The sequence below is a fragment of the Tiliqua scincoides genome, chromosome 1, assembly GCF_035046505.1.
Source record: "Tiliqua scincoides isolate rTilSci1 chromosome 1, rTilSci1.hap2, whole genome shotgun sequence".
Classification (NCBI taxonomy): domain Eukaryota; kingdom Metazoa; phylum Chordata; class Lepidosauria; order Squamata; family Scincidae; genus Tiliqua; species Tiliqua scincoides.
Window position 1 is genome coordinate 104,180,253 of NC_089821.1, and position 26,994 is coordinate 104,207,246.

General features: G+C 42.3%; 1 protein-coding gene across 1 annotated transcript in view; it reads left to right on the forward strand.

Moving 5' to 3' along the window:
* CERS6 (ceramide synthase 6) overlaps window positions 1–26,994 on the forward strand; it is a 125,491-nt gene that overhangs the window by 40,136 nt on the left and 58,361 nt on the right. Inside the window, exons 2-3 of the mRNA XM_066637630.1 lie at window positions 2,713–2,818; window positions 7,503–7,633. Coding sequence (XP_066493727.1) covers window positions 2,713–2,818; window positions 7,503–7,633 — 237 coding nt within the window. The remainder of the gene's footprint in view (window positions 1–2,712; window positions 2,819–7,502; window positions 7,634–26,994) is intronic.

A 26,994-nucleotide genomic window follows, 5' to 3' on the forward strand; every position in this document is an offset into this window, starting at 1 on the left:
GCAGGGAGGCTCCACCACCTCCCCCCACCATGTTTCACACGCCCACCTCACACTGTTCACAGCCACAGAAAAGCAGCAAGTAGGGAGGCAGCACATGCAGCTGAGCTGAGCAGCTATGGCCATCTCTCTCCCCATGATGCCCCTGGGGGCTAGCCAGGCCTCCCTAGGGAGCCCAGACGCACAGACTGAATACCTCAGCCTTAACCCAACAGAACCAATGCATTTTCAGGGCTGCAGGCAGTCTTGCAAACTGCCTGCAGCCTTTTCTTTATTCCTCTGAGGCTCCTACTTTCCCCCCAATGTTGTTCCAAAATACATCACTATGCATTCTCTTCCTGGTTGTGATGCATTCTGCAGTGACATTGGGGGAATCTCAGAGCAACCAGGAAGAGTCTGCAGGCTGCAGCCCTGAAAAAGTAGCAGTTTTGCTGCACTAAGGGAAATAGCTATATTTAACATTCCCCTTTACTTCCCCTCTCTTTTAGAAGGGCATCCCTGGTATCTGCAGAACCACAGCTAACTGAAACCGTGGATACCAAATCTGCGGGTATCAGGGTAGGTCTGTACTGACCTACAGAATACCCAGCCCAGAGACTGCTGATGGAAATATATACGTGTATTTATCTGACATTGGGTTTGTGGAAACCACCATATTTTGCTCAGGCTGAAGTTGTTTTTTAGATTTGACAAGCTGGTGAAAGAAACTCTTGAGACTTTTGTTCCATTACCACCCACAGACTTCTGTTTTCTTGCCTTTAGAAGTTCTACTTTGTTGAAGCTCTCTATAAAATGAGCTTAAATATGTACTGGGTGTGCTTCTTGTCGGTTTGTTAGACAAATCAAATAATTCCTCTTTAATTGTGAGGTTTTCTGCTTAAATTCCAACTGTACAGCTGCAAAGACCAATATTTTCAGTTTTTTGGGTCTCCAAGTATTTTCAGCTGGGAACACAAGAAGTAATTTGAAGCCTCAGAATTGGAGTACCTGCCTCTACAATATTTATAATTTGTTTCTATTAAGTCAAGTGCTCATCTCCTTTAAATTTGACAATGACTTACCCAAGGATTGAGAGCAGGTATTTGAACCGAATTTTTTTTTTTTAAGTATTCTGTATATTTAATGGTGGACACATTTTAGTCTTCACCTGTATTTGCCTTAGTGGTCATGTTTATGATCTCCCTGTTGCGGAAGTGCTTTGAGTTGCATTTGTCAATGGGAGCATGTAATGACAGAGGGTTCCAACCAAAATATCTTTGGATTCAACAGATGAGTAGTGACCCATAACCTGCAGGCACAATTGTCTGATCTAAGGATGTTTCTCCTTCAAAGAAAAAAGTAGAGAGTACAAAATACGGTGATGCTGTCCATGAGCTGAAACATAAAGACAGTTTCAAATGGGGAAGCCCAGCCATGAGGCACACTGAATCCCTTTCTTCAGACAGTGGACCAGCAAAAGTGACAAGATGGCAGTAGGTGCCCAACCAACTCTACCCTGCTACCTTGCCCTCCTGTCAAGCACAAATCAAAGTCCTTGAAAATATATGCAAGAAAAAATATGCAAAGGTTAAATTTTTACTGTACTGATAGGTACTTACGTACATGCGTTAAAAGCATACAGCTCTTAGGTTAGATGTAATTCTGGTTAGTCCTATTTCAGGATCTGTCACAGTTATGATCTTTTCACAAGTGTGCTTTCTTACTTAGCCATTTTTTAGTGAAGAGGATTCCAGGAGAGGAAAGAATCCATTCCCATGATCCTTTCCACTGGCCACTTTATATAAAAAAGCAACAACTGAGAAGAACTTGGGGAGACACGTTATTTATAGGTTGAGAAAGAGTTCCTGCTCTCAAAACACATCTCTGTAAGCTGATCTCTTAAGAATGCCTCTTTGAGAAATATACCCATGCCTCTTTCCAGTTGACACTTGTTACACACAACCACTCTGCAAAGATGTTCTCATTACATACAGTTCTGCCTACCAATCAATTAACCTGGATTTTTGCATACTCCCTTGACATACAGTAATATTAACTGAAAACAGTTACACCTTTCAAACACAGCTGCTCAGAACGGTTTTTCCTTTGAAAGGTGCTTTTACTGAATCACTTGTTGGAACCAGATTTGTTATAGCCCTTAGTTTTCAGTAATGCTATCTTTTCAGTTACACCAACCTTGGTAGGGAATTAATATGGCAACATAAAAGTCTTTTGATGTAATCCAGCAGGGCTACACTTCAGTTCTAACTTATGGCATTAACCGTTCAAAATATGTTTAATGGAACAAAATTGGCTTATTCCTTCTTTGACATAGAAATGATGGTTTGGAAACTGTAGACAATGTCCCTTCACAAATAATACCAAACTAGCAATGCATAAATGGCAAAATATGACCCTTAACTATGAAAAGGTAAGACCCTCTTTGGCGGAAGAAGAAAGCAAATTCCCAAAAATGAAATGTACAAAAAATGTATCTGTACAAGTTGTTTGTGTGTGTGATGTTTCCTTCCTTCCTTCAAGTCTTTAGTTTTTTTTCCTGTTTGCGTAACTTTTAGTGATGATGGGAAAAAGTTTACAGAATGTCTTTTGCTTCTTTGATCTTTTCTATTAGATCAATTTATCTGCTTTGACTTTCCATTTTGAGGATTTGGGGAGGCATGTATTAACCATTTGACCACTTGCATCTAATGGTTTATTTTCTTTTGAACGTTATAGGTTCATCGCCAAGCCATGTGCCTTAGCCTTAAAAGTGCAAGCGAATGGACCTCAGAAAGCGCAGCCTAATGCTATTCTTGAGAAGGTCTTCACTGCAATTACAAAGGTACTGAAAACCCTTAACTTTTTTTAAAATAATAAACACGTTCTTAATCAAAAAATGGGATACTTCCTATTCTAGCTGCATGCCAAAATTTTACCAAGAAACTACTTAAGACTTTTCAATATGTGGGTCACATTTAAGGCATATTGATATTTTTATAAAAAGATGTACTCTGAAGTAGAGTACAGAGCTAAAATTAGTGGGACTTCCCATCCTATTTCAGGAAAGGAACTGAGCTATCTTCTAATTATTTCCATTGCATTATATTTTGTCAAAACACCCATTCCTTAGTCCCTGATGCAATTGCTTTTGCTGTAGCTCGAAAGTGTGAACTGTGCAGCTATCTGGCTAGACCAGACAGAACCTGCTGAGGAAATCAAAGGTGCTCAGCAATGCTAGTGGAAATGCTAGTGGAATGCTAGTGGAAACTAGCATTGCTAGTATTGCGTCCAGGTCTGGTCTCCACATCTCAAAAAGGGTATAGTGGAAATGGAAAAGGTGCAGAAGAGAGCAACCAAAATGATTACTGGGCTGGGTCACCTTCCTTATGAGGAAAGGCTACAACGTTTGGGCCTCTTCAGCCTAGAAAAGAGGCACCTGAGGTGGGGACATGATTGAGACATACAAAATTATGCAGGGGCTGGATTGAGCGGATTGAGAGACATTCTTTTCCCTCTCACATAACACTAGAACCAGGGGACATCCACGAAAGTTGAGTGTTGGGACAGACAAAAGAAAATGTTTCTTTACTCAGCATGTAATTAGTCTGTGGAACTCTTTGCCACAGGAAGTAGTGATGGCATCTTGCCTAGATGCCTTTAAGAGGGAATTGGACAAATTTCTGGAGGAAAAGTTCATCACAGGTTACAAGTCATGGTAGGTATATGTGGTATATGTGCAAGGTAGAGGTAGACCGCCTCTGATTGCCAGATGCAGGGGAGGGCACCAGGACAAGTTGTGTCTTGTCTAGTGTGTTCCCTGAAGCATTTGGTGGGCCACTGTGAGATACAGGAAGCTGGATTAGATGGCCCTTTGGCCTGATCCAGCTGGGCTCTTATTATGTTCTTATGTAAACTAAAGTGTTCCATGAGCTGGTGAATGGAGAGCAGCAGTTCTGGTGTAACTGCAGTTGAGGATAGCAACCATTTTGAGAACCATGTGTCAGTCGGGGTTGCAATAAGCACAGCTTGTTTGTGCTACACATCATTTTATGAAGCTGCAACTGCAGATGGTAAGAAAAACTGAAAATAAAGTGAAACATAAAGACTAGTTGGCCTCTCTTTTCTTTTTTGTTTTGCTTGTCATGTATTGTTTGCTTCTGAAGCCTTTGTGAGGTGGTGCCACAGAAGACCAAACAGGGAGGAAGCCTCCAGGAAAGTTGTTTTTGTTTTAAGAAAATGGAGATGGTAGAAAAGGATTGGATTTATACTCTGTTGCAAGTGGAGCAGTTAAAGATGAGACTTGAGTCAGCACTATTTTTTCTCTAGGTGTCAGAGGAAAAAGCAAGTTCATATTTTAACGCTTTCCAGTTTGACAAAGAGATTAGGAGAAAATTGAAGTTTTTTATTTGTAAACCTGCAGCACGACTTTGAGCTCTGAGGATCGATTGCATACAAAAGGCACACATCATTTCCTAGAGCTCAGAATGGAGCAGAAAGCAGACCCAGATACGACTGATTTTATTTTTATGCCGTTAGCAAAAACCTGAAGCTGTGTGGATGCATAAGATGCGTGTGTAACACAGGCAGATTGAGAACCAGATCACAGAGAGACTGATTTAACCCTGAAATGTGCCATGCATGTCTGTAAGGCAGAGGGGAGAGGGTTGGGGAAATGGCAGAAAAGCAAATAGATGCCCTACTGTGCAAAAGTAACGTTAAAAAGCTGAAAATTATCCAACATTGGAGCAAAGGAATTGGGTGCAAGTACTTCAAAGAGTTTTTTGCTCTCGGCAACACAAAGCCATATTTTTGCTTCTTGGACTGCAGAACTCCAGCAGTCCGGGATTAAAGGGTCACATGTACAGTTTTTACATGGGGAGGTGACTCAGACTGATGATGCAGCTGTCAAGAGGAAGAACAGAAGAGATCTGCACAACACTGAAAGTTGAGTCCAGGGTGGGTGAAACAACTGAAAATGTAGATGAACCTGTATCTGACCAGCTGGAGCCTTCAGCTCAAAGTGCATTTGGCCGCTGATATGCCTATGACTGAGATGTTCCTGACAGTGTCATGAGAGAACCTATTGAAGGCAGTATTTTCTTTACAAAGGAAATATGTAATTATAGCAGGAACTAAATGTTTCATGACAAAGGGGTATGGAAGGAAGCCATTCTGGGTAATACCAGCAAAAAAAGTGAAAGCTGGAACAATTATTTTTGAGATAAAAAAAATTGCAAGCATTTATTTTACAATTGTTCCTGTGACATCACTTTATAAAGTTTGTAGGAGGAAAATATTAGATATGTGATTATCTAAAGCTGCATCTATTATTATTAACCTGTGTGTATATAATTGTATCTGTACACCTTCCTGAGAGTAAGCTCAAATTGAACTTCTGAATGAATATGCCTAGGTTTCCACTGTGAGAGGAATAAATAACTTTCCTACAAAACTGTTCATGACGCCAAAGTCAAGATTAGCTTTCTATTTTTCCATTTAAACTGTCTGTAATTGCATGTACAGCACCACTGTTTAGAAGTTAGCCTTGGATTTATCAAGCTATAATCACTGTGGAAATAATAAAATCCTGACTTAATATTTTAAACAAAGTCTAAGTGTCGCTAACCAACCAGAGGTAGTGTTACCAAAAAGGGCTGTTATGTTTTAAGGGGAATTATTTATTTACCCTTTTGGAAACCTCAGGATCGCAGGCTGGATAACAAAACAGCGTAAAGCAGAGAAAATCCCTTGTTTAGCTTAAAGAGAAGACTGGGAGAAAGATAACGTTCAATCAAAGATTATATTTTTATTACAAAACACACAAAGGTAATCATAATACATATCTTGGTTCTAGTACTTGAAAAATGTACCTAGCTTTTATGGTGGTTGCAAGTGCTATGTATCTGGTGCATCCGAGAAGGAATCAGAAACGGATAGGTTGTAGGGAAGGATTTTAAGGGTCCCTTAATCTGCTAAACCCAGTTTGCTAACTAAACATGGGGGAAGAAGGGAGGAATAGATGGGGAAGAAGGGAAAGAGTTTCAGAAACACAGGATAGTTACCTTTCCCGGGGAGGGGAAAGTCCTGTGGAGGACCTTTGCCTTGCAGGGGGGGGCAACCAGAGAGAGAGAGACCATGTGGCCGGAGCTTCTCTCTTAAAAGGGGCTTGGCTGACCGGGAAGCTGACCTAGAATGACTGGATGTATCCCAGAGCTGTGCGCATGCTCAGTATACACAGTAGGACACGTGGAGCATGCAAGAACTCATAAGAACTCATCAGCCATGACTGGGGGAGGGAGGAAGTTTGCATAAGGAGCTTAAGAGTGATAAAGCTACAACAATAGAACAATAGACTTCTTCCTCCGGAGGTGCATGCTTGTTTTGCATTTGAATCAGGAGGCATCCCTGCATTGCTAGAGGTTGTGCAAACTTGTGACTTCTACCAGGGCCTTGGAAAAGTGTACTGGGGGGAAGGGTGTCCTGTATTCTGAGGTTTGACCTGCATGAGTTTTAGTCCATAATACATACAAAATCACAACATGGAAGGGAAAAGGAGATTTTCACGTAACAGTAGGTGGCCTACCAGGGTTTCAGTTCAACCTTTGTGTTGCCCACCTAGAAGTATTGTGAAGATATTTTCTGGACCAGGTTTTAGACGTTGACTGTTGGATAGAAAGGTAGCATAAAAGTTTTTATAACAAAAACTGCAAGCTGTGGCAGATACAGAGGGCCTTCCTTACTCATGGGTACTGCACCTACGAATTTAATTCAAAGTGGTTGCTCAGCCTGCATCTGGAGGGTTTAAGGACCTCCCAGATGCAACTAGAAGTGCCATACAGGAGGTGTTCTGAGGCCCAGGCAGGTCATGTGTGCCAAGCTACATCTAACCTCCGCACTGATGGAAAAAGGTAGGTTTATGCCAGATGAGCTTGGCCAGTGTGGGGGCCTAGAGGGATGTGGGGAGGGTGGGAGGGAGGCAAAGAGGAGATGTTTCAGGAGGGTGGGCCCATGGGTGGGTGGTGAGAGAGCGGGGGTGGAGGGGTGGATCCAGGACCTGGCAGTTATTCCAGATCCTGACTCTGTTCCTTGGCAGTCCAGCATGGCTCCGGGCTGCTCGGGTCTGCACCCCCTCTTTAGGTGGCACAGATCCAAGTAGACCCATTGGGATTGCAGTGGCTCTTCCTGGGCTAAGGGAAGATGTTTTTCCTTGACCTCGGCCAAGCCACTTGCAGCCCAAAATGTGCAGCGGATAGGGGGCAGGCCTGCCGGCCTCCCTGTTCCAGCGCAAGTTAGGATTGCACTGTGAGTTACTAACATTAATCTTGTATTTACAAAAGGGAAGCAGAACTGAAGAATACTTAAGGCTGTTTTGAGGCTTTGGTAACCAGTCTGGAATTTCTACAGATATTCTCCCTAGCAAATCACAGTGCATGCATGCAACTTGTTTTGTGATTAACCTTGGCACCCAGTGTTAACACATAGAAGTGTGAGCATGTGAGTAATTTTTGGCCCTTTTTGTTTGGTAGCATCCAGATGAGAAGAGACTAGAAGGGCTCTCCAAGCAACTGGACTGGGATGTGCGGAGTATTCAACGTTGGTTTAGACAGAGACGTAATCAGGAAAAGCCGAGTATTCTTAGAAGGTTCTGCGAAAGCATGTAAGGAACTGTCTTTTTCTTTTTCTGCAGAAAAATGCTGCCCAAGGTGCTTCTGCCTGCTTTCTACCTATTCTGCCCTTCTTCTGCACATCTCCGTGCCCCATCCAGCACACTTTTGTTCATCCCTCAAGGTGCTCTTCAGGAGACGAATGGGCAGGGAAAACATGTTGCCCAAGTCACTTCCCTGAGGGGTTCGGGGGGGGGGGGGAATGCCCCAGGACACCACCCACCAGGTGGCAGTGCTATGACTTCCTATACCCTCCACTGCCCTTTTAAAAAAAACAAAGCACTTAAGTCCCATTTAAAGGCCCTTAAAGGGCCTTCGGAGTGCAGTGGAGGCTGTATACAGCCTGCACAACCACAGTAGGCCTTCTGAGGCCTCTGGAACACCTAAAAAGGTCACTGCTGGATTTCTCCAAAAACTGGAAGTGATGTTGTTTGGCCTGGCGGGGGAGGCGGCGTTTTGCAATCCTAGCCCTGGGTGGTGAAGGGGCTAGAATTGCAATTGGCCCAAGTAGGCTTTCATTTGAACAACTCAACAATTTTTACCCTGCCTTTCCTTCACAATGGGGCACCCGAGGCAGCTTATGATAAATAATAAAATAAGAACAGTTAAATTAAAACAACACAGTACAATATTTAACAGTGCAATAAAAGTTCTATTATAAATAAAACACAGCACAAGATCTAGCCCACTGCATTGAACAGGATTTTAAGATAATTTCTATGATTTTCTTTTGGAATTTACTAAGGGAATTGTTTAAGGTATCTTTTCCGTCACCTAACAATTTTGCAGATCCTTGTGTACTAAGCTAGCAGCAGTCCTATTGTTTTCAAAAATGGAATTACATTTCCATGCTAACAGGATTTTTTATGTATTAGTATTTAATCTACATAGAAGGAGCATTTCAAACAAAATCTGCTTAAAATATCAGAGTTAAGTGAATTCCAGTGCATACAAAAAGCACTGGATTAGATGTTTAAGATTTGTTGCCCTTTTCTTGGGATGCTGTGTCAGTGTCTATCACTGTTGCTGGTGGACTAATTTGGAGGTAGAACTACCATAAAGCTCACCTTAAGGGTAGTTGATCATATATAAATATGTAGTTCTGATGCAAAACCAAAAATCTGCCCCCAGATCTGTGGCAGAATGATGTTTAAAGTGTAGGAAAGCTAGATGTAGTTTTTCAGGATATGGTATTACTTTAGATGTCATAGCTCAAGCTCCTGTTTTGTACCAGTTAATACATGGAATGGGATTGAAATTTGAATATTGCATTCATAAATACATTGAGGAGCTGACATAGTTCCTGAACTTTGTCTCTCTTTTAGTACTCCAGTTTTCAATACTGGGACCTGATGCTGTGGCATCTGAAAAACAAATGCAGACAACTTTTTTCCATAACACTCCTAGACTTCTAAATCCATTTTGCATTTTTTTACTCTGGATGTCTTAGTTGCCATGATTGAAGCTATCATGATCAATATGTTTATTTGGAAGTATATTCCTTTTGAAATTTACAACTGACTAGGCTGCCAATTATGACAGCAAAACACAGTCCTGCTTTTGTAAAAGGCCATACAGCAGCCATTTGGTGTCTGCCATCACAAATGTTGGCAGTGCTGGAGGCCCACTGCCACTCTTGGCTACCTCCAGCAGCAAAGGTAAGCCTGCATTGGGGGTAGGGAGGGGTGGGGGGTGAAGGAACAAGACAGGGAGCGAGAGCAACGGGGAAATTCCTTGGCAGGGAGGGGGTGAGCAGAAGGGAGGATGGGAGAGGGAAGGGGTAAATCTCAGTAGCATCAGTGTTCACCAGATCCTAACCCCATTTTCTGTCCCCTTCCTCTTTGCTTACTGTCCTCAGACTTGCACCAGCAAAATAGCTGGTGCAGATCTGAAAAGACCCATTGGAGTATCTGATGCTTGCCCCAGGATAAAGGAGGGGGAAAAGTTCCCTGATCTCAAAGAGGGCTCCAGACTGCCTCCACCCCCACAGGAAATAGTGTGTGCTTTGTTGGCTCATCAGTGGGGGTGAGGATTTATTTAGGTTTGGAATGAACTAAATTTATAGTTCTTGAGTCTGTCCACAGAACTTGCCCTACCATTAAGGGCTTCCCATATGTTTCATGGAACAGTGCAGCTGCACAGTAGACTGGAACCACATACATTAGAATCCTATTTCAGACTATTGTGAAAACATGAATATTAATGGTGATGATGATGGTGTCTATTCTAAGAATATCCCTGAAGAGATGAGAGTTATGAAGCACATCACACAGCCCTCTTATGCAATGATATAATCAGTCTTCATAAAGTGTGCAGGAGCAAAAACTCAAGTTTTAGATTACTCTGAAGTTGTTGAAGGTGCTGTCATGTTGCTGTAATTTTGACTTTGCGAGGAAAAACTGCCTTTTCAGCAGCAGGCTGTTTCTAATTTAGGGCTCTTGTAATATTCATGTTCTCTGGTGCTGTTTCAGGCATAGTAACCTGTGAGGTAATAGAAGAAAGTATGTTAGGGCACTGATCAAATTAACTTCAATTTATAAGCAGCAGAATGTGAGGGAACCTTGTCATACAATATTGTCACATCAAACAGAAGCTTTAGGGTGCAATCCTAACCCACTTTCCACCACTGACATAAGGGTAATGCAACTTCGAGGTAAGGGAAAAACATTGCCATACCTTGAGGAAGCCTCTGTGACTGCCCCCCAACTGCAGGATGCAGCACATGCCCCACTAGCACAGCTATGCCAGTGTTGGGAAGTTGGTTAGGACTGTGCCCTTAGTCTGGTTTTTACCTCATATGTGAAGTAATATTGGTTTCTTAAATGCATTGGGCCAAACTCTGTGGGACATGTAAGGGCAGGGCTGTCCTTAGGGCAGTTTGAGCGATTCAACCAAATTGGTCTGTGCAGTCTGGAGGAGCCCCATGCTGCCACTGCATGGAATCAGCAATATAGAGGTGTAGTGAGTGGAGCACCTTTTGGCCTTCCTGCCTATTCCTGAGTTTGTGTGGCACCATTACTGCAAGGATAGTTGTGGCTGGATTGTGGTGGGGGGGGGAGTATAGAGGGTGAGTGGTGGGGGGCTGCACAAATGTGCTGCATTTGGCCCAACTGCTCCTATGGCCAGCCCGTGTAAGGGCTTGTAATTGAGCACCCTTTTTTGGCAGGAGGAGGAAGTATTGAAGGTATTGATTGAAGGTAATGATTGAAGAAAATAATAGGCCAAGAGTAGAGGATAGGCAAACCAGTTTGGAGTGATTACCCTTTTCCCACTAACTGCTTTTCCATTTACAACTTCTTCCCTGTCCCATAGGTATCCATGTACATGTTTGTGAGGAGGAAAATTCACTTGTGGGAAGTCACAGTGATTCAGTGTCAGTTTGGAGAGGAGTTAAATACCCTTCTTTGTCTGCTGCAAAAGTGACCTCTTTTGAAGCTACTTTGACTAAAGCAGCTACAAGTAATGGTGTGGAATATGTATAGTTTCATCAGAAACAGAAGATGCCTATTGGTTATGTGTCTGTTAGTGAAGAAAATCCATATAGGGTCATTTTTAGGGAGTATAAGTAGGATATTTAGGGCCCAATCCTATACAGCTTTCCAGGACCGGTGCAACCACAATGCAGTCCTGGGATAACAGAACAAACATTCCCTTACTTTGAGGAGGCCTCTGTGACTGCCTCCCCACCACAGGAAGCAATACATGCACCATTGGCACTGCTGCACCAGCAGTGGAAAATAGGATAGGATTGGACCCTTAGGCCCAAATCCTTACCAACTTTCTAGCACTGGCATAGCGGTGCAGGTGTGTGCTGCATCCTGCGGTTGGGTGGCACTCAAGGAGGCCTCCTCAAAGTCAGGGAATGTTTATTCCCTTACCTCAGAGTTGCATTGCCCTTATGTCGGTGCTGGAAAGTGGGTTAAGATTGTGTCCTTAATGCGTCAATGCTGAATCTGATTAGATGTTGATGTTGTTCTGCTGCCTTGTCCTGTCTAGAAAAAGAGGACTTTTGGCTCCAAATGGCTCCAAATCAACCCAGCTCCTCTCAGAGCCGATGATAGGTGTTGCCTAACCAACCTTTGTGCATGGGGCGACTCATTGTTTTCATTTTGTTCAAGTGGAACTAACACTGAAATAGCACGATTGGCAGAAAATTGCTCCGTGGGCCTGTTGATGAACTTTAGATTTGACGCTAGGTATCTCAAGTCAGAGACCAAACCTGTTTTCCCTAGATAGGGCTAGGCTTGCACTTCACTCCAGAGGCAGAGAATGTTTTATTTTACAGTGATTGAAAAGGGTATAGTAGCTGCCCCAGCTGCATGCTGTTTTTCTTGTTGCTTTTCCATCTCATTACTGGATTCTTGTACATTTCCCTGTTTTGGTCCTGGGAGACTGGCTTTTTTGCAACATTTGCATATGAAGCATCAAATGTGTTTAATCACTTCTCTCGCAGTTCTTGCTCTACCAAATGCTTTTACAACTCCTGTGCCATCTGCTGTCACATGTGGTGGCCACCTCCTGAGGAGGAACTGTGAGAGAAGATTGCCTTCAATTTCTCCCAGCTGCCTGTTGTGTGTTCTGGGCTTTATTCAAGTGTCTGGTTTGGGCTTATAATTACTTACTTGGATTGGGGCCAGAGTGCTGCTTGAGAGAGCCTGTTTGTCTTATAGGAGCAAGTGAAGAAGTCATGTATTTCCACCCCTGGAATCAGGATGGGTGTGTGGATAGGCCATTTCAGTGGTGACTCTGTCACTGTGGAACTTTCCATCTTGGAAGATTGGTATCTGCTTCAGCGTGCAAACTTTTGTATTTTTTTTATTTTTTATTTTCCAAAAATAAACTAACACACATAACACATAACACAAAAAACACAACAAACACTACACAAAAAGGGGGTGCAGGAAATCATATATCATTATCATATATCCCTAAAAGTAGTAAATCATTACATATCTTAATCAGTTTCCTCTTCTAAATTTACCTCTTAATATCATTTTTCATTCATCATTCATCTATTATATCATAGTATATATGTAATTGTGTGTTGGCATCCTTCAGTCTCGGAAGACTATGGTATCACGCTCTGAATGGTGGTTCTGGAACAGAGTGTCCTCTCCAGTGCGCGAAGCCTGGGTAAAGTACGTATGGAGGATAGGCTGTTACCCATGCAGCAAATCCCCCCTCTCCACGTCGCTGAAATGGTCCAATGGAAAGGCAGAGGCCAATACACAATCATCTAAATGCCCTATCGTATATTTCTAAAACTTCATTTTCAACCAAGCATAAAATAATTTCCATTGCTCAGTTCATGTCGGTTTTCGTTGTTGATCCAAATTTTCTGAAAACCTATCAATTTCTGCCACATTCATTATTTTCTCTATTAATTCATCTTTCAATGGTATTTTAAAATCCTTCCAATATCTAACTAACTTTATTATCACCCACTGTCCATTTCTTTTCCTGTGGAGCCTTCAGTAATTTATCTTTGTTAAAGGTTCTGATGGATTTCACATGAATTTATCTTGGTAATTCAGGTTTTCTCAGATAAAAAGTGCTCACTCTTCTCACGGAATCCAATTCTTTAGGTATCTTATCCATCGGTGTATCAATCCATTCTGATATTAAACTGACAATCTAACATATCTTCTCCTTTCTCTTCTGGTATATTTTGTATCTTCGCCACTTCTAGCTGCACTATCCATCTGAGTTTCTATTAATGTTGTCTCTGCGTCATGCTGATTTTCTTCTATCTCTGATATTTTAGCTTGGTCTTTTCTTATCTTTTTTCCCAATCTCTCAATCTCTTGTTTGTCATCTTTTGATGTAATTTTCACATCTATCAGGTGTCCACTAAGTTCATCTAATCGTTTAGCATTCACGCTCTGTTGGGTCTGTGCAGATTGATTTATTTGTTGCTGTACCATTGCCAACAGTTTTTCCATGTTGTCTTGTATAGTCTGTTTCCAGTCTTTCCCTTCCGCCTCCTTTTGTACTAATTTTTCAAATCCCATCTCCGAAGCTGGCAAACTTCGAACTTCCTTACCTGCCATCTTCCTTCTTCCTTCCTTTGAAACTCAAATATCTTTTGTTTGCAATGCTCTTTAAGACCTCTAGATGTCCTCAGCATATTATCTTCCTTGCTCCACTTATAGACACAAATCCAATTCTTGCAATGTCTTTTTAAATCCACTAGATGTCTCTAGATGTCACTGATGCAGTGTTCTTGTTTTTGTTCTTATCTTACTTATATTTGTAGCCTTGGCAACCACATTCCTCAGTTCACAAGAATATCAAAACATCCAATCATTCTTTCCAGCAATCCCAAACAATAGTATCAAACCAAGGCAATAAACACTCCAATGCACAAACTTTATCCAAGGACATTTAAATTGTAATCCACTGAAATTCAAAGTTATAAAGTTGTAATTATACTTTCATATATCCATAACAAGCTTGGCAAATCTCTTCTACGATTTCTCCTCACACCGATAAACAGCTGAGAGGGGAAGCCCCCTCTCCTCTTCGTCTCATGGCAAAAAAGAACCAGATCAGGCAATCAATTACTCAGTCCACACCAGTCATACACAAACGGAATAACACTTACTTGAGTCTTTCAACGTCTTTCCCTGCTGGGGCCTTCAGCTTGATTCAGCATGAATTCTTCACCATTGCTGCCAGACGGCAAAATCTCCTGGGAAAGCCCCCCTGGCGGGGCTTATCTTCTCAGGAATCATGCAATCACATGGAGGGATTTGTCTCTCCTGACAAATATCCCTGGGTCTCCTTGGATCTGCAATTTTTGGGGAAAAATAGAGTTCCTTTCAAGAGCTCAAGAAAGGCATGCCTATTCGGCTGCTGGCTGGCCTCTCCCCTCAGCGTGCAAACTTTTATGAAGCACTTTATGATGGCCTTTAGGCAGGAAATTTGACAAGAATAGAGTACCTACCCTGGTATTTTGATCTTCTGTGTTGTGGTCCTCTTTTAGTATTGTATGTTATAAATACAGCTAAAATGCACATTTATAAGTGTCATTGAAAGATAAAGCAATCTAGAAATAAGGTCTACTTTCATTCATCATCAAAATAACCCTGATATGTTTGAGTGAGATATGTCTTTTGTTGCCACAAGACATAGGTAACCTAATCCAACATAATCTCTGTGCAGCAGAGCTAGTGCAGGCTATACTGCATCCTGTGGGGGATTTTTGGCCTGTGGATGTCTTCTAGTCCCCTTGTCCCTGAGTAAGCCCCAGCAGCCGCAACGGGTCAGCGCAGACCTGCGCCAGTAATACCATTGGCGCATGTCCAAGCTGATCCATGTAGACGGATCAGGCCTGCGAAAGGGCTCAAGATTCAACGTACACTACCGCCACTGATCCCACTCCCTCCCAGGCCTAGTCTGCCCCCCTTCTGCCTCATCTCCACTCTGTTCTGCTCTTCTCCCCCCCCTCTGTCCAACCCTCTTCCTACTCCTACCCATTCCACTGCCACCTCACTCCGCCATGCCAGATTAACCTGCTCCAGTGAGCCTACATCACTCCGCCAGTGCACATGGGAAGGGTCCAGCCTTCCTGCTGGCACACCAGCTCCTTGTGCTTTCACACAGTGCTTTACAAGATTTTTCCAATAGCCAGTGCCAGCGGAACACTTGTTCCACCAACACTTCCTTTCAGTAGGATTGGATTGGGCTGTAAGTTGAGCTTCATATCTAAGCAAGAATTTGGTTGAGCCTGGTTAGTTATTCGTTTCCACACTTAAGAAGCAAGCCTAGTGTTCTTATCAGCAGCATATGGATATGAGTGGGAGGAGAAGAACTGGTGGGATTAGCCATACCATATATTGATGGACAGCCATATATATCCTTTGCAGAGGTATTCTACTACCTGGGAAAGCTGAGACTTCATCTTGTATTGCCGTTTCTTGTCCACAATTATAAAAAGCAAGTAATATAGCAATAAAGGCAATGTGAAGCCAGGGCCAGCGGCAGGGGGAGGAATGCTCCCTTGGTCTCATTTCACACTGAGAAGAGTGTGAAAAGTGAGTAAGCACTCCTGAATTCAATTCCTGAGTGTTGAATAACCCACAGAAAAGAAGTCACCAGCAAAATCCTAGTGAGAGCTATCCTGAGAAATGACTATTTTTGCTCCTCTTGTTTGCACTGGAATGGTAAATAGGACTGCTAAATGTTTTTGTTTTTTTTTTCCATTCAGCCTTGGGGAGGTGTACTCCTCCCAAAGCTTTTCTTTAATTAATTTTTTTAATTTTTCCAAAAACAAAAATAACAAACACACATAACACATAATACAATACATACAATACATAAACACAGTATTAGAGGGTCAAGATATCATACATCACTATAACTAATAAATCATTACATATTTCCTAATCCAGTTCCTCTTCTACGTTAGCCTCTTAATATCATTTGTCATTTATCTATTGTATCATATCATATATAATATATCATATATATAATACATTCATCTAAAGACCCTATCTTATACTTCTACCAAGTATACCCTATCTTTATTTTCAATCAAGCATAAAATAATTTTCATTACTCTATATCGGTTTCACTGTTGATCCAAGCTCTCTAGAAATCTGTCCATTTCCACCACATTCATTATTTTCTCTATTAATTTATCTTTCATTGGAATCTTTGTGTCTTTCCAATATCTAGCATATAAAATCCTCAAAAAAATTAATATCATAATCCAATACCTAGCATACTAAATTCTAACAACTTTTAATATCCTAATAATTACATATATCATTTCTCTATCTATATCCAAAATTAATATATCCTCATGGCTAAATACATAAACATAAACATCCAAAATATCACCTAAAATTAATTCTAATTCATTAAAATTATCCTCTAAAATTCTAACATCTGTTAATATCAAGCTAACTAAAATTTTTATACATATTACATATCACCTATAAAACTTATATAAATTCTCATTGACATCTAATAAACTTTAATTTCTAACATACAAAATTAACACATTACTGTCTTTCTTTTTATCTATTCCCTTGTCTCCAACCTAAATATCCACAGGTCTGCCAAATCTCTTCTCTTCTCTAGACTTAAACTTTCCATCTTTTTTTTTCTAATAAATTTCACATGAAATCCTCTTAACAGATCATGGTTTAATGTACTCGCCCTTCTTGCTAAATCAACATCTTGATGAGTCATCTCCTTCACTTGATCATTCCAATCTATGTCAATTGGTTGAAGTATTTCTTCTTCCTTCATTTGATCAATCCAATCTGCATCAATTAGTTAAAGTATTTCTTCTTTGTGGTCTGGTGACTTTTGAGTCTTTATCTTCCAAGCTATCTCCAATAACATTGTCTCTTCCAGTTGTCTTGGATTTATCTTCCATTTCTTTGCTCTTTTGTTGATCCTCTCCTGTTTGTTGCGTATTAGACTCATTTATCTGTTGAATTAAGATTTCCTGGCTAATTTGGATTTGTAAATATCGATTTGCTTGTTGCTTTCCCATTTTCAATACTTTTTCCATAATCCTTTGTTTTTTCTCATGTGATTTGGATATAACATCTTTAAGTTGCACACTAAAACCATTTAGTTGTGTAGTTAATGCATCCAAACCAGCTTGAACCAGCAGATATTGATTTGTTTGTTGCTGTCCCATCACCACTAATTTCTCTATATTGTCTTGAATTGTCTGCTTCCATTCTTTCCCTTTCATTTCTTCCTGTGTTAGTTTTCCCAAGCTGGACTCCAGGGCAGAAGAGCTCCTAACTTTCGCTCCTTTTCCTGTCATTCTTTTTCTTCCTTCTTATATCTTCTTTCTTCTTACTTCACTTGTCAAGTCCTGTTCTTGTCCTTGTAGTATCTTTTTTAGTCCACTAGATGTCCCTAATGTTCTTATTTCTGTTGTTTATATCTTATTTCTCTTATTTATATTTGTTTCTCTGTCAACCGCATTCCTTTCCAGGAGATAATCAAAGGAATATAAACAATCAACCACTTTCGTAAAACAAAACAAAAAATGCAGGTCTCCAGCTGCTCCCCACAGGCACTCCACAAGCTCTCCACAGGAAAACAAAACCGAACACTCCACAACAATAATTGTATTCCAAAACGGTTAGTTTGTAATCCACAAATTTTAGATTTATTTAGAGTTATGCAGTCATATTTCTATAACGAGCTCGGTAGAGCTCCTCCAAAGCTTCTTCTCACATTAACAAACAAATACTCAAAGAAAGCCTCCCTCTCCTCCCTCTTCTCCCAGGAGGGGGAAAGCCTGCCTCTCCTTCTCCTTCTCTCTGGCAAAAGCTTAATCAGGCAGTCAATTAGTCAATTAATGCCAGACACACACAATGGAACAACACTCACTTGCTTCTTTCAGCTTCCTTCCCTGCTTGGAGCCTTCGGCTTAATTTCAACATTGAATCCTCACCATCAGCGACATCGATGGCTGGGTTCCCTTGGAGAAAAAACAGTCCCTGGCTGGACCCTTCTTATCCGAAATCATACACCATCTGTAGGATCGAGGCCTCTCCTGGCCACTGATCCTCAGATCTCATCAGACCTGCGATTCTGGAAAGAAATAGCGTGGTTTCCAGGAGCTCAGAAAAACACAGCTCCTCAGCCACCTCAGGCCCCGCCCCCCCTCCAGGACTGCTAAATGTTTGACTGGCATTTTGAACTTTTCATTTATTCACTTTTTGTGGCCTTATTTTGAAAATGCCTTCACCTCCTGATACTCTTATACTTCCATGAAAACCAGTTTTCCCATAATCCTTTGAAAGGTTCTCTGTGCAAGAGAAAATGCATCTATCAGTTGCTAGAGATTGCACTGCGGCTGAGGACTGGAAATATCTATTATGTCCACTAATTTCTTGGTGATGGGGGGAGGGGAGGCCTTTGCAAGGAACATTTGATAATGGAAGTAAAGAGAAATTTCCTTCACCAAGTCCACCAGCTTAGCTTCTTGGCAGCCAGTGGCCACAGGGAGAGTAAGAGGATGAGGAAACAGATAGCCAGCAGCTTGTTGGAAGGAATATTCCTTTATTTTGCATTATGAAAAATGTGTCCAGCTGTCTTCTGGAAGCTGTTCTGTTGCCTGATTTATTTCATACACTCATAAAGAAGTTAACTGATATCACCACACTGCAGTGGTAAAAGGGTGTTAACCTAGGGAAGGAGTTTGTTTTGTTTCCCTCCTCCTCACACTCATTTTGATATAAAAGGTTACTCTAGCACGCACCCTCCCCACACACACCCCCACCCACCTCTGTTTGCATAGGTGAGGAAGGACATGTAAACACATGGTTGCCCTAATTTTGCCTTAAGAATGAATGGGTGTTGCCTTGTTTAGTAGGGACAGGTCAAAAGTGATTAGCTGTTTTTCTGGGACAGGTGTATAAGGACAGGCCTTTTACATGCAGTCTTGGTTATAGGGTTGGTCTTGGCTTTAGATTTTTAGATATGTAAATTTTAAAACTTAAACCCCCAAGGTACTTTATGGTTTTTTAAGTTCAGATGTATTGCACAAATGTTTATTTACTAATACCTGCTGCTTTGACTGACATAACTACCTCCTGTTGTTGTAGTGGTTGTGTTAGCCTTCTTTAATGCTGTTGTAGGGAGGTAGGACAGATAAGAGCATACAGGTGTGATGGAACACTGGATCATGGGAGTTCAGTGAAGGATGCTAATTTGTAGCAGTGGACAATTCAGACTAAAAATCCAAAAAGCATAGTAGATTCTCTCAAAGCATCCCTGTTGAACCAGGCTTGTAGGAGGACTCTGAGAACTTCACACTACAACACTGAAAATCTTTCTTTGTAAAGCAGGTAGCCAGTCGACACAATCTAGGGAATATGTCTTTAGTTGACTACTAGCCCATAACATTCAAAGGTGTGGGCAGTACAAAGAGAGGGATGGTTAAATAAAGCAGTTTGAAAAAATGTGCCCCAATAACACAGGCCAACACACATTTTGTTTCCTTAAGCAAATTCACCAGTTACACCAATTCCTGGGTATATTTGGGGTGCTGTTTCAAAAAATGGCATCCATTTTGCCCTATCATGTCTAGTTTTGGAGACACGGCATAGCTTCTTTAGTCAATGGTTCAAGCAGCTTCCTCATGAGGAAGGCTACACCATGGCTTCCTCATGAGGAAGCTGCTTGAACCATTCACTAATGAGGCTATACTATATCTCCAAAACTAGGCTTGATAGGGCAAAACAGATGCCATTTTTGGAATCGGCACCCCACATTCATATCAAACCACCATAAAGTTTGGGAAAAACTTTTCTGAGCCTCAATTTTGTAGGCCTGTGTAATCTGTAGAGTTTTTTTTTTTTTTCCTAGCAGGAAAGTCCAAAGAAAGGAAGCATTCTCTCATTTTCAGTCTTTCCATCACAGAGGTTACCCCTTCAATTACATACTGTTATTCCCCAGACCTACAAAGGAGTCACTTCATTCAAAAGGAAGTTTTCATGTGATGATGCTCAAAAGCGGGGGTGGGGGACAGGACACAACACCATAACATTTTGACACTTCTTACTATGCTGTGAATGTGCAATGTTTGCAAGGACTCAACATCCCACTTATGACGGTCCTATTTCATTCGGTTTTGGCTACAGGGACTTTATCTTTGTTTGCTAACTGCTTATCATCAAGATTCTTCAACACTCTTGCCAACCTCTACACTCTCAGAGGCATCTTTTGTCTCAGAATGTCACCCTGATCGTGTCAACAGTGCTGGTGAAGAATTCCATAGCAGATAGCACTTCAGCTGATTAGCTCTTCAGCTGCTTTTTCTCTACTGCATTTGATCCAGATCAATCTTCCAGATAAGAAAACCTTTGTATCCTGTCTCTATACCCCACCAACATTTTATCCAAATGAAACTAAGAACAAAGGCATTTATTGACTTGGGAGACAGAACATGGAATCTTTAGAGTGAGGTGGGTATGGGGCCAGCATGATTTTCAAGGTAAACTTCCCTCTAGTTCTGTGTCCAGGGTTTCTGGAAGCACATGTCTGTCTCAATCAGCATGGTTTGTGCTTTCCCACACTGGATGGTAGTTTTTGTTGTTAACAGGTGCTAAACTCCACCCGGGATGGAAAACCCTATCTTGTGCCCTAGCGCTGCTGTGAGGTGCAGTGGTGCCAAAATAGCCGCTGCTGTATCCTGTGGGGTTGGGGCAGCCACCAGAGTCTCTTTGGGGTAAGGGAATGTTCCCTTACCTCATGTAGACTCAAGCAGCCTCAATGGGTCTCCTCAGAAGTTTGCCAGCTATTTTGCTGGTGCAGAACCAAGGCCACCCATGTAGGGCTCCATACCTCCGGAGGGAGCATAGGATATGGCAGAAGACTCTGCTGCCATCTTCATCCCCCTCCAGGGCCTCATTGTCCCTCTGGCCCTTCCACCTCTGTGCCAGTAAGTCTCCCCAGCACCTGGCAGGGATACTTATTAGCTGGCACTCCAGCAATGTGCCCTCATGGCCCTGCGGTGCAGCGCAGACTGGCATTGGCCTCTCCATCGGTGCTGCTGGTTCACCACTGGCACTTTTTGGCACTCTTACCATGCCCAGTGCCAGCAGTGAGTGAGGAGTGCTGGCAGTAAGCCAATAGGATTGGTTCCCTAGTCAGGAGAAAGGTTCAAAGCACATTTGGTTTGGAAATTTGGTTAGACTTTTGGGAAGCCTAACCCCTTGAGAACCACACTTTTGAGAAGCCACTACAAACAGGTGTTGGCTCACATGTTTACTTTTATTAATTTATGTTGCTAGTGACTTTATTACTTGTCTGTTTCAGAATTTTAGTCACATTCAACCTAGCAATTTAATCACATACAGCCCAGAAAGTTTTCACCTGTAGACAGCAGCTAACCTTGCAGATCTTCCCAGCAAAAAGCTCCTTAATGTGAGAGCTGCAGTAAGCAAGGGAAAAAAGCAAACTGCAAGGAAGGCTAGCAACTGTGTAAGGACTAGCCTCTTCCTGGGTTATGTTTCCGTATACATTTCCGCCATTTGGTAAGAAACTTGCTAGTAGAAGGTGTATGCTGTTAGAAAAGGTAGGTGTTAAAATTCTATGCCCAGAATGCAATAGCATAGCTAGAGGGGGAGCAAAATTGTAAGTACTGTAGACTCAGCAATGTGCCGTGTAAGCAGCCCTTCCCACTTGTCATTGGAGCTCTTCTGGGCAGCAGTGGCAATGCGCAGGCACTTTCCGAACCAAATAGTATCTCCTGCATGTTGCCATTGCTGCCCAGAATGGTTCCAAAGGCAAGTGGGCGGCATTTACTTGGCACATTGCAGTGCCTGCAGTACTTACCATTTTGCGCCCCCCCAACTGTGCTACTGCCAGAATGGATACATCTGATTTTTTTTTCCTTCCGCCCTGGATCCAGAAACTAAGTGGAGTGGAACACATGAGGGCTCAGGCACCTGCTGAGATAGCAAGGCAGACCACAAGCAGCAGTACCCTACCAGTTTCTCAGCTTAAAATGTTATTCCAAGGCTGCAGTCCTGAGCACATAAGGCAGGGGTGTCCAATTTTTTGGCAGGAGGGCCACATCATCTCTATGACACTGTGTCAGGGGCCGGGGGAAAAAAAGAATTAATTTACATTTAAAATTTGAATAAATTTACATAAGTTTACATAAATGAATATATTAAAGATGAACTTATAAGAATGAATGAAGGTCTTACAATAGCTCAAGGCCTATAAAAGGCCTTGCACAAAGCAAGACTGGCCTTTCCTTTGCTGCCACTACTGCGTCACAGACGTGAAATAGCAAGCAGTGGAGGGAGCCCTCATCCCACAGCTCATGCGAGAGGTCAAATAGTCGCCCTCACTCTGACAGCAGTTGCGTCGGGCCAGTGAGGGCTCTAACAAATCTCCAGAGGGCCAGAGGCTCATTGGAGACTGGGGACTCCCTGAGGGCCGCATTGAGAGGCCTCGAGGGCCGCAAGTGGCCCCACGGCCGGGGTTTGGGCACCCCTGACATAAGACATCAACCTGAGATCTACACTGTGAAATTTATTTTCAAGTAAATTCATACAGGCAGAGCTGAAAACTTTAGAATTGTCCTGACCCAGAGAGCATAGCTGAGTAAACAAGTTAAGATTAGGATATAAAAAGCTATATAGGCTCACAAAAATACCGTAGACCCTCCCCTATAAGTTGACCCCACAGATGAGCCGAGGGCAGGTTTTGAGCCTACAACCATGGAATTTTCTATGACCCTCGGATAAGTCGGGGGTTACACTTAGGGGGGTGTCTGACTATAGTTTTGTCTGAATTTACCCGAGGCCAGATCCTGAAAAATAACCTACCTCTAATTGTTACCTAAGTACTGGAGTCTCTAATTTATTAAAAACATAGTAAAAGATCATAAGATACATTTCTATTCTTTTTAAATTCTGGTCTTCCTCACCTTTTTGTAAACATTATCAGAGTAAGTGCACTGTAAACAACATACCAGTAAAACAGTGGTTCCCAACCTGGTATTCATGTACTCCCAGGGACACTCAACAGGACCTTTAGGGGTACTTGAAAAAGAATGGAATAATGGCAAATATAAGTCAGGCTGTGCTCCAGAATACCTTACAAGGCAGGAATGTCTTGCAAGGAGCAGGAAGGCAGGAAGGGAGGTAGCTAGTTGGCTGTGAAAGCCACCAATAGCTAGTTTTTGGTCATCAATTCATCTATGAACCAGTGATTGAAAACCAGCACAGTAAAAAAGCTGAAACATAATAAGGAAAGTGATGAGTGGCCCAGAATTTCTCAGCACACTTCTGGTGCAAAGCAGTGCAAAGGCAGAGTCTTCTGTTCTTCAAACAGATGCCAGTAAAGGTCTTAATCAATCAATCAATCAAAACAGATAAAAAGAGAAAATATGTGATGAATACATGAAGTCTGGGTTTTCATGGAGAGGAGATGCGGGCTTATTACAAACATTTTGCTAATATGAAGGGTACAATTTATGCCAAGGGATATGCAAGTGAAAAAGGTTGGGAACCACTGCCGGAGAACCATGAATCAAATCCACCTTTAAGGTGTCTGGTGTGTTAGGCCAGAAGCTCTACATACAACATACAACCCATAACTGAGAGTGTGCAGTTCAGTTCAGTTCACAGCAGAGAGATGAGATATTTGCAACCCTTTTTCCTCAGAAGTAGACCCACTGCTTTCCATGGGTGTTATTCTTAAATAATGGTGCACTGAATTGTAGTCTGGGACCTTGTTTCAGATGGAAAGGAGGATCCCATCCTGGTATTGAAAAAGGCAGAACCAGGCTGCAGCAGCAGCAGTTGCAAAAGGGAATGAAGGAAGGAGAATAAAAGGTTAACTTTGGCTGGAATTTCCCAGTGAAGTTCCTGTAGAAACAAATGATCTCTGCATTGCACAAATGATCCTTGCATTGCTTCTAATGAGCGGTGCCTGCCTGCTGCTTGAGAAAGAAAAGAAACTTTTCAGAGTTGAAAGGCTCTGCCTTCTGATTGACCCGGAGATGAGGGGAAGTGATAATTGGAGCTTGATTACTTGGCAAAAATTTTACATACTGTAGGCAAGTATCTATGAATTTGGGCTCCTAAAATTAATCCAAGACTCTGGATTGGAGTTTGCTATCCTATGCACATTTACCTGGGAGTAAGTACCATTTAACTAAAAATGCACTGACAGGCACCCAGCATGGGGTACATGTGTGAAAAGTGTGTTTTTTCCAGCACACTTGAAAGCAAAAGGGAATAAAAAGACTGGTCAAGCAACACACTATGGGCCCAATCCTACCCAATTTTCCAGTGCCGGTACAGCTGTGCCAGTGGGCCATGTGCTGTGTCCTGTGGTGGTGGGGCAGTCACAGAGGCTTCCTCAAGGTATGGAAACATTTGTTCTCTTACCTCGAGGTTGTGTTGCGGCTGCACTGATGCTGGAAAGTTGGATAGGATTGGGCCCTGTCTTATTTATGAAGTGGTGTACAGCTACAGAAATGAACTGTATTTCTTTTGGCATTACTAAACTTTATTCTGATGTTTTCCGAGCTGCGTGGTGAGTGTGGAGGTTTAGGAGAGCTCAAGTGGGGTCGTTGGCATTAAATATTAAACAATTGTTTAAACTGCAGCCTAGAAGAAAAATGAGTCAACCAAATCTCTAGCCCTAAAATTTTGTAGACGGTTTATGAAGATTTCTAGGTGCCTGTGCTGCCTGGTGCTTTGCATCTTTGACAAGAGTACAGTGTTACTGCAGTAGTGCTTCTCCCTATCCTGCCTAAAAGGTTTGTAATCTGTAAGAGTGTTCGCCAGTTCAACCCACCAGAATTGCTTCCATTTGATTAGAGCAGGGGTGCCCAAACCCTGACCCCAGGGCCACTTGTGGCCCTCAGGGGCGGCTCCCAATCCGGCCCGCAGGGAGTCCCCAGTCTCCAATGAGCCTCTGGCCCTTCAGAGACTTGCAGCAGCCCATGCTCTCAGCATGAGAATGAATGTTCAACCTCTCACCTGAGCTGTGGAATGAGGGCTCCCTCCACTACTTGCTGTTTCACATCTGTAATGCAGTAGTGGCAGTGAAGGAAAGGCTGGCCTTGCTTTGTGCAAGGCATTTTATAGGCCTTGAGCTACTGCAAGACCTTCATTCATTCATATAAGTTCTATCTCTAATACATTCATTTATGTAAATTTATTCAAATTTTAAATGTAAATTAATTCTTTTATTTCATGGCTGCTGACACAGTGTCAGAGAGAAGATGTGGTCCTCCTGCGAAAATATTTGGACACCCCTGGATTACAGCTAGCATACTCTGAGAACACTGATCATAAGAGTCCCACTGGATCAGGCCAAAGGCCCATCTAGTCCAGCTTTCTGGGTCTTGCAGTGGCCCACCAGATGCCTCGGAAACACACAAGACAGCAAGACACCTGCTTCTTTTTACCACTCCCTTGCATCTGGCATTCAGAGATAGCCTACTTCTAAAACCAGGAGGTTGCATGTACCCATTATGGCTTGTAAGCTTTGATGGGAGTTTTCCTCCATAAATCTGTCCAATCCCTTTTTAAAGGCATCTAGACCAGGTGCCATTACCGCATCCTGTGGCAAAGAGTTCCACAGATTAATTACATGCTGGGCGAAGAAATATTTTCTTTTGTCTGTTGTAATTCTACTAACACTCAATTTCAGTGGATGTTCCCTAGTTCTGGTGTTGTGTGAGAGGGAAAAGAACATCCCCCTATCCACTCTTTCTATCCCCTGCGTAATTTTGTACATCTCAGTCATGTCGTCGTCCCCCAGGTGCCTTTTTTCTAGATTGGAGAGCCCCAAACAATGTAACCTTTCCTAATAAGGGAAGTGCCCCAGCCCAGTAATCATTTTGGTCACTCTCTTCTGCACTTTTTCCAGTTCCACTATATTCTTTTTGAGATGTGGTGACCAGAACTGCACACAATACTCCAGATGTGGCCTTACCATCAGTTATACAATGCCATTATAATATTGGCCATTTTATTCTCAGACCCTTTTTTAAATGGTCTTAAGCATGGGAATTGGCTTCCTTCATTGGGAACTTTAAATTTTGCACCTGGAAGAAAGAGGAGGGGAGGGGGGGGGGTTGGCTCATTTCAAACGTGCAGCCAACAGCTTGTATGCAAGAAGGAATGAGAAGTAAGTGAATGAGACTGAATTTGTTGCGCTGCATTTCTGTCACCCATCTGTTAGATGATTGTCACAGCTCTTGATGAACACATTCTCATTGCGGGTAAGTTAAAATGCTGGTTAGCTGGGTGATGTATGTATGTGCAGATATAATGTTTGTGACCTAGTCATAGAGGCTTTGTGTATTCCTTCCCTCTACATCCTCATTTTCACTTATGAATTTGCTGTCTTTGGGGGAATGAACCATAATACAGAGTTGCAACAGGTTTGGGTTTGTAACCTGTGGTTTAGAGTAAATTATGGTTATTATTAATACTGGTACAGATGTAAGCTGTCCTATGGCTAGGTCCCAAAAGAGGGATGGGAGTCAAATTCACATGTGAGATGGGGGGGGGGAAGGCATGCTCATTCCCACTGGTGGCTGGAGGTCAGCCATGTGGGTTTCTGCCTTGCATGTGTTTGTGTTCATCTGAATGAGAGACTTGTCCATGTCCTACTGTCATGATGTTGCTAGACATGGCTTTCCAAGGGGCTAGTAGAGCTTAGCAGCTAAGACAGGGGTGTCAAACCAGTTTCATACAGGGAGGCTTTTGTGACATAAAACTCCCTCACAGATTGCAGCGTGTGCCCTGTTGGCATGGTTGCAATGGTGTGCAGGAAGTTGGGTAGGATTGGGCTGTAGTTGGCCTAAGGCAAATCATTCTCTTTCAGCCTCAGC